Below are 8,848 nucleotides of genomic sequence, written 5' to 3'. Positions count from 1 at the left end.
CCTCCTCTCTCTCTCTTTCTCTCTCTCTCTCCGTAGGTTTTCTTTTGCAACATGGGTAATATGGAAATATTTTGTATAACTTTACATGTACAATCGGTATCAAATTGTTTGCCTTCCCAAGGGGTAGGAGGAAAGAAAGAATTTAGAATTCACAATTTTAAAAAAATGACTGTTAAAAAAAATTAGGTGTATTTGGGAAATATTTAATGAAAAATAAAAATATATATTAAAAATTAAGTTCTTTGTTTGGCATTTAAGTTGTGCAAACTTTGGCTTCTCTCAACCTTTCCAACCTTCTTTTGTCACTTGCATCTTCTGTTCTGTCTCATGCTCCCTGGAATTCAGCTTACATACAGTTCTTAGAACACCTCGCTCCTCTGAGCGTTTGCAGCTGCCAGGCTGTTCCTTATCCTAGAATGTTTCTTCCCCACACCTCCACCTTATTGTTTAGCTGGCTTCCTTCAAGCCTCAGCTCCAATCCTATTTTCTGCAGGAAGCCTTTTCTGGTCCCCCCAATGCTAATACCTTCCCCTTTCAAACTCAGTTAACTCAGGGGGGAGTCTAAAGTGTCGGAATGTTTTCTCTGAAAGAACATGAGTAAAAATCAGCTGTTTTTTTTCTGATTCACTCAAAGAGAACTTCTAATTTTTGCCCTCCCTCTTAAACTTATTTTTTTTAATGGTGATTAATGTCCCAAATCTACTCAGAGTGCCCTTAGTCTTTTCCCAGGTCTTATCTGTCACATGGCTCAGTGTCCACCTTTTCCACATTACTTCGTCAATCTGAGTTGACAGGTGAGTTCCCTGTGTGTTGGTCTACACTGGCCTACTCTTCCTTTTCCTTCCCCATTTGAATCATCCTTCTTTTTTGTCTTCTCCCTCACTTCTTTTATTGACCCTGTTTCTTTTGAACAAAGTTCACCTAAAGCCATATTTCACCAGGGCTCCTTGATCCCTATGAAGCCAATTGCCCCCCTTCAGTTGGGATCTCCACGGGGTCCTAATTACTTATTGTCTAAATTTGGGGCACCTGTGTGAAGACATTTGTGGCTAGAGGCTCCTTTCTTGGCTCTTGAGTCCCATGAACTCTCAACTCTTCTGCCTTCACCGTGATTAGTCTCTACAACATCTTGGGGGTGGACATAGACTCTTCCTCCTCTCCCATCCTTTTTAAGCTTAAACTTCTTTTGATTAGATTTGTGAGACACCTGGAAAATACATTCTTACCAGCTTTGATTAGGTGCACGTATTCTCTGAACAGGAATTTGTCATCCGTCTATTTTAAGCTGCGATCTAGAAATCTAAATCTGCTCCAGCACAGCAAGCTGTCCATAAGCATTTATTAAGTGTTGGCCTTGTGCTGTTTGAGGCACTGTGCAAAGCACAGGGGTTCCCAGGACAAGAGGGAAAGGCTCCCTGTGGATCTTGCTCAGTTCCTAAGTCAGTTTTTCTCTTGAGTCCCATGCCTTCAATGGGCAAGAGAGTGAAGACCCAACTTTTGCCCCCAAATCTGATTTTCAGTTTCCTGCTCAAGACTTTGCCATCTTTGGCTTCCAGAACTCTTTTGGATTCCTTCTGATAGTTATACCATTGGTGCCCATGGAAATGCCCAGAAATGGGGAGTTGTCATTCATTTTGCAAAGCCTTGGGAGGATCTCTGTTATGTCTAGAATCTATGCCCTGAAAAGATGACCTTCTCATAGGCATGCTGTCTTGGTGTTCCTGAGCTGGGAGTACCCAACTATGGCTTCTCTTCTTCTCCCCCTTCCTGAAGGATGCCTCACTGGGCAGCAGCACCTGGGACTCTTTGCCATTATTCTTGGGAGGACAAACCCTTGCCACCACCTCCTCAAAGCACTCTAGGAAGAGCCTCGATTCTCTTTAGGGAGTTCTGGCTACACAGTTGTCCCTTTCCTTCCCTCTATCCTCTTTGGAACCCTCCTGCTAGCCAGACTCCTGATATGAGTCACTTCTCACCTCCTCTTTCTCCTCACATACTGCTCTCCCCCCACTCAGCCTCATTTCTCTTTCCCTTAGGAATCTTTCATTGCCTCCAGTGACCTCTAGTGTGGAGAAGTGTTCCTTCCCATTCTCTTCCAGGAAAGAGAGCACCAGCCTAAATTCAGATCTTATTCACTCTTGCTTAGATCATTCTTCAGTCATTCAGCTGTGGCAGAAAATGAAAAATCTCTGAGTGGCAGTCTCTACAGTTTCCTTATTCTCTGAACTGGTGGAGATTTGTAGCCTTGTTTTAACAGTTTTTTTTTCTTTTCTTAAAGTTGTATAGGTTCCTTTTATTTTTTTCTGCCCTGTTTTATTTTCTCCTCAATTACAAGTCATTATTTTTAACATTAATTATTTTTAAAATTGGGTTTAAATTATTTCCCTTCCCTCTCCTCAAGTAGTTTGATATAGATTATAAATGTTCAGTCATACAAAACATTTCTATATTAAACATGTTGCAAAAGAAAACAGACAAGAAAAAATACAGAAGGTTAAAAAAAAGTATGGTTTAATCTGCATTCCTGCTCTACCAGCTTTCTCTGGAGGTGAAGAACATTTTTCATCATTAGTCCTTTGGAATTGTCTTGTATGATGGTATTGCTGAGAATAGCTGTCATTCACAGCTGATCATCATATAATACTGTTGTTACTGTGTACAATGTTCTCCTGATTCTGCTCACTTCACTTTGCATCAGTTCATAGAAGTCTTCCCAGGTTTTTTGTTTTTAAGGAATTCTGCTTATCATTTCTTACAGCACGATAGTATTCCATCATAATCATAACTTGGAGGGGGTGGGCGTTTAGGGAAGACTAGTGCCTCCGATGCATTGAGGCCTTTTCAGGGCCACTTTCCATCTTCGGCGTCCGCCTGATTCACCCAATTCTCACCTGTGGCCAGTGCAGTGGCCATATGCTGTAAACCATTTTGGTAGATGGGCTAAACCAGGTTGAGGGATCTCAAACCTGTTGGTGAGTTATAGGAGTGTCTACCCCAAACATGGGAAGACTTCCCCAGTGGAATGGGTGGATGAGAACAATTTGTTCCAGTGGCCTCACAGGCAGCTGAAGCAGGTGCTGTAGAGGCTTAGAGCTTGGTTAGACATCAAAGACGCCAAGGCTGTCCACTGCATTCCCAACCATTGCCAATGATCATGACTTTTATCTTGCCACTGGACTGTGATGACTCTGGAAGAAAGAGTGAGGCTGATGACTTTGCACAAATATACCTCACCTAAATCCAATTTATGTTCAAGTCAAAAGACATCACCCATACCACGACCATTATACCCATCTCCAAGTCCTGTGGTGACAGTCAAGTGAGGAAGGAGCAGGTGTGGACACTCTAGAAGCTGCAGTCACAATCCTACACATAGGTGGCCCAAGCCATAGGGCCATCTTCTCACTGGAAGCAGCAGTGGGATTCAGCAGACCCCTGGAGGTCTGAGCGGCCTTTTGAGGACCGCACTGACCACCTCCTGGTGTGAGGAAGGCCCTAAAAACTGTTTGCGCACTGTGGCAGGTGGAAATCCTACCCTGTGGTGGAAACACACCAAAAAATGTTGCAAAACTCTTACGAAGATGATTCCACTCACTATTGATACATGGAATGTGCACACACTTATGGACAACATGAAATCCATTAGACCTGAAAGACAACTCTTGTAAAAAATCTCAGCAGTTTCTGCCTTCAGAAACAGAAACAGTCACTTACTGCTAAAGATTTCATGGCCTTCTCATCCCCAGCATTGTCCTCCATTTACCTAAATGCAATAAAATTTCATGGACGCACCCTTTCTGCAAACATTGGCATTTAGTAGACTGTTGTCGGTTGGCTGTTGTCCTTTGTTCTCAAAAAGAACCCAAATGACATCAGGATGCTAGAGTCCTAAAGCCCAGGAACAGTCGAGATGGTGTCCAGGAGTAATGCCAGGAGCAGAACAGAGGCCTGTACACATTTGTAGATCTGACCAAAGCCTCTGATTCTGTCAGTCATGAGGGCTTATGGAGAATCCTAGCACAATTTGGTTGCCCAGAGAAGTTCATCAGTTTTGTAGGGCAATTTCATGATAGCATATTTGCCTGGGTTCTAGATAATGGACAATGCTCTTGTGTTTTCCCAGTCACCAATGGAGCGAAGCAAGACTGTGTGCCCACTTCTATGCTCTTTCGCACGATGTCTTAGCAATGTTTCAGACCCCTCCAAGGATGATGAACATTAGGGTCAGATACCACACTGATGGTAAATTCTTCAGCCTGAAAAGGCTATGAGCCAAGACAGAAGTAGAAGGAGTGTTGGTGCATGATTTTCTGTTTCCAATGACTGTGCACTCAGTGTAGCCATTGAAGCTGAGATGCAGCAAAGTAAGCTTGATTCTCTGCTGCTTGTGCTAATTTTGGCCTGATAATTAACACCAAGAAAACAGAAGTTCTCCATCAGCCAGCACTACACTGTCCTTACATAGAAGCATCAATTATAGAAAATGGAAACAATTTTGAATGCTATGGATAAGTTCACTTACCTTGGCAGTGTACTTTCCAGGGGTGTACATAAAGATGATGAGGTTGATGCACTCTGCCAGAGCTGGCTCAGTGTTTGGGAGGCTCCGAAGGAAAGTGTGGGACAGAAGGCTGACTACCAAGCTGAAGGTCTACAGAGCTATGGTGCTGACTCATTGTTGCATGCCTGTGAAACCCAGAGTCTACTAGCACCATGAAAGGAAATGGAATCACTTCCATTGGAATTGTCTTAGGAAGATCACCTGGCAGGAGAAGGCACTGGACACTGAAGTTCTCAAGCCGAACTGCCCAGTATTCAAACTCTACTGCAGGGAGCCTAGCTCTAATGGACTGGGCACATTGTTTGAATGCCAAACCTGTTTGCCTGAAAGACTCACACAAGGAAGGTGCTCACATGGGGGTCAGAAGAAGTGACACAAGGACACTCTCAAGGTCTCTCTGAAGAACTTTGGTATAAGTTGTGAGACAGGGGAGACTGGTATAGGACCACCCAGCATGGTGTGCCCACATCAAAGAAGGCTCTGTGCTTGATAAGCAAAGCAGAATTGCAGTATCTCAAAAGAAATGTGACATATACCAACTTAGAGACATCTCCATTCCAAATATTCACACGGACTCTTTGTTCCCAGCCTGTGGCAGAGCCTTCACGCTCATCTTAGTCTGATTAGCCATGGTAGGACACACTGTACCTTGACCCTGATGTAGTGATATTATTTTGGTCCTTTTTGAGAAGAAGGACAGCAACCAGCCATACTGCCATTTGTTTGGCCATTCCCCAATTGATGGTCATCCCCTCAGTTTCTAATTTTTTGCTAGCACAAAAAGAGCTACTATAAACATTTTTTTTGTATTTATAGATCCTTTTCCTTTGATCTCTTTGGGATACAGACCTGGTAGTGGTATTGCTGGGTCAAAGGGTTTGCACAGTTTTATAGCCCTTTGGCATAGTTCTGAATTAGTCTCCAGAATTCTCTGTTTCACAGGTGTTCCTATTTTTTGTTCATGCCCTCCATCATTTGTCATTTTTTTTTGGAGGGCAATTGGGGTTAAGTAACTTGCCCAAAGTTACATGGCTAGTTTTTTGTATGTGTGTGTGGGTGTTAAGTGTCTGAGGCTGGAACCGAACTCGGGTCCTCCTGACTCCGGGGCCAGCACTTTACTCACTGCGACACCTAGCTGCCCTAGCATTTGTCATTTCTGATAGGTGTGAGGTGGTACCACAGAGTTGCTTCAATTTGCCTTTCTCTAATCAATAGTAATTTAGAGCATTTTTTATGAGGCTATAGATAATTTTGATTTTTTTCTTCTGAAAGCTGCCTTTGACCATTTATCAATTGGGAAATGACTCATATTCGTATAAATTTGACTGAGTTCTCTATATATTCGAGAAATGAGACCTTTGTCAGAGAAACATGACAAATTTTTTTCTACTTTTTCCTACTTTCCTTTTAATCTTGCCTGCATTGGTTTTATTTGTGCAACAACTTTTCAGTTTAATCAAAAGTATTCATTTTACATCCCATAATACTCTCTGTATCTTGTTTGGCTACAAATTCTTCCTTTATCCATAGATCTGACAGGTAAAATTCTTGTGCTCCCCTAGTTTGCTTGTAATAGCAGCCTTTATGTCTAAATAATCAACATGCAAGTCCTGAATCCAAGCCACTAGAGTACAGATCCACTGTTGCGTGATATTTAAAAAAGTTCCAGAGATATAGTTTCTGGGTAATACAATTACCCATATAGGAATGGGAATCTAAGATCTTCCCTGCCCCTTGGCTCTTTGATAGGCATAAATGACTTTGAGGACCTTCCTTGATTTGAAAATATACTCTGCCCCCTAATAGGCTGAATGTGGTCACCTAGAGCCTGTGGCGGGAGGCTTGTTTTTCAGGAATGCCCACACCTTGATACTTTGGATTGGGCAGTGGGTCAAGAGGGTTGTGATGTTCTCTGACCCTGGAGAAGGCTATATAGACCCTGATGGGAGGTTTTGCTTTGGGGCTCACTTTGAGAAGAGTTGTGTGATTTGACCGGAGGAGACTCTGGACAGCTGTTGAGCCCCCCCAGCTCTGAAAACTCAGATGTTGGTGCTTCCCTCTCTGGTAACTGATTAGGTATAGATGTGATGGTTAGACAGTTAGAAGCCTGTCTGCTGATGTTTCTCTGTATTTGTTGTCTGCTTGTTACTTGTTTGTATTCTCTGAAGTTTGGGGTGCTGACCTTTTTCCCCTGAACTAGATAAATGACATATGTTTGATTAAAGCAAGATTGTTAACCCGTTTTGAGTTGCTTTCCTTTAGAAAAGCAGATCTAAGAACCTGTGTTGGCAGCCACCCTGAGCATGCTAGGGTGCTTGCTGCTACAGTAATTTAATAATTTTATTAACAAGGTCAGCACATTTATTAATAAAGGAATGGTCATTTGGCTGTCTCTCTTAAGACCAAAGACTACCCATGGCAGTGGGCTCACAATTTAAATGCCTGAAGAGTAGGTGTCCCTGAGGGTGGCAATCAACTCTAATTGATTAATAATTAATGATAAAATGAATATTAAAATGAGAGGGTGGGTTATATCATAGTGAGGGTCTTGGAATAATTGACTTGGGTCACCCAAATCTTGGTCAAAGAGACTTATCTATTTCCATGTCATTTGTCTGCCAAAAGGGAGGATCCACATTTTTCCAGACCTGAATAAACAATGAGCAGGAATGTACCTGTTAGCCTACATTTCGAATTTCTTTTGCTGTCTGATTAGATCTCAGCCTGGCTAAATCTCTGCCTAAGATTCCCTACACTGATTGGTTTCTGAATGAGGAAGTAGAAAAGGGGGAAACCTTGGTTCAGATTCAGTACTTAGTGATCAATACAAGGATGAACCATTTCTCACAGTGCTCCCTGTTATTCCACATGGCCTAGGCCCAGTCAAGGCCTGACAAAGGTATAGCTGCCTCTGGCATTTATGGGAAATGTAGCTTTTCACACAGACACACACAAACACACACTTGGGGAGGAGTTGGGGGAGACAGAGATACCCGTGGATATGCCATTTTCACTCATTCATGGACTTTTAATAGGTCGATCTGGGGGCCATAAGCCCCTTCTCAGTCCCAAGTGCATTTCAGGCCAAGAGTGTCTTTGGGTCTTTTCTTCCAGTGGGGTAGGGGGAGAAGAGGCATCTCCCAAACACCAAAGAACCTACATGGAGAGGAGGGTGAGAGAGAAGGGGTCTGGTCACCCAGCGCCCTCAGGAGGACAAATCTATGGGCCTGGATGCAGGAGGTAGTAAACGGGATTAAAGACTGGGCATCTGAGTCTGAGAGGTGAAAGGAGACGGAAACTTGGCCTGCTGGGTTCATGATCATGACACTCATTACCTTAACTCAGGATCCTGCCATGGAGTCTTTGACAGAGGTTGTGGCTCCTGGGTGTGAGCTTGCATAGATTGGAAGGATTGAGAGAAAGATGAGGGCTGGAGTTAGGTCATTGAGACCATAGAGAGGATGGGATTAGGAACCAGGATACCCTGTTCTCTAGGGGAGATAGGAATTTGGGGAAAGATAATTTGGTCCCAGGGACAAGTGAGGATTGAAGGGAAGGGATGCTTGTATCTCTAAGAGGCATTTGGGGGGGGGTGGTACTCAGGACCTTGAGGAAGCAAGTGATAGAAGGCTTGTCATTTTAGACTTTTTTACCTGGAGACTGGAATCTGATCCTAGAATGTCTATTGGGTGAGTCCTAGAGCCTGTGGGTAGAAAGCTCTCCAATACAAGGAGGAAAGAGCCTCCTCTAGCACATCGGACTGGCTGGGATTCATGAGCCTGATATGGCATGAGGCTTTTGTGGACAGGTAAGATGAAGCCATTCTGCACTTAGGGGGTGAAGTTCTATGGGGTGGTTAGGACACGGCTCTGGGGGAGGCTTTGTTGGATGGGGCTTTTGAAGTCTTCTTGGACTGATCAGACAAAGTCTTGGTGGATGGATAGGATGAGGCCTCCTTTGAGTAGTTGGTGGAGTCTGGAGTGTGCAATGCAAGTGAGACAGCAGTAGATGCAAGGGCTTGATCAGAGGATGACTTGTCTGAGGCCTTGATGGCCTTGATGAGGTGTGCCTTTGAGTCCGTGGTAAGCTGGTCAGGTGAGGCCTTGACAGCCTGTCCAGCTGAGGCCTCGACGGGCTGGCCAGATGAGGCCTTGACAGCCTGTGCAGCTGAGGCCTTGATGCCCTGGCCAGATGAGGCCTTGATGGGGTGGGCCTTTGAGTCCGTGGTAAGCTGGTCAGGTGAGGCCTTGATGGCCTGGCCAGATGAGGCCTTGATGGCCTGGCCAG

The 8,848-nt window shown here is 44.0% G+C and overlaps 1 protein-coding gene across 1 annotated transcript in view; it reads right to left on the bottom strand.

The window, feature by feature from the left end:
* Positions 1-8,417: 8,417 nt before the first annotated feature.
* Positions 8,418-8,848, bottom strand: part of GARIN5B (golgi associated RAB2 interactor family member 5B) — a 4,034-nt gene continuing 3,603 nt past the window's right edge. Inside the window, exon 13 of the mRNA XM_069097242.1 lies at positions 8,418-8,615. Within this exon, the coding sequence (XP_068953343.1) occupies positions 8,418-8,615 (198 nt within the window). The remainder of the gene's footprint in view (positions 8,616-8,848) is intronic.

The sequence above is a fragment of the Petaurus breviceps genome, unplaced genomic scaffold (assembly GCF_028583685.1).
Source record: "Petaurus breviceps papuanus isolate PSGF00001 unplaced genomic scaffold, PetGlider_PUasm1.0 355, whole genome shotgun sequence".
NCBI lineage: Eukaryota > Metazoa > Chordata > Mammalia > Diprotodontia > Petauridae > Petaurus > Petaurus breviceps.
This window is presented reverse-complemented; position numbering and strand designations above follow the sequence as displayed.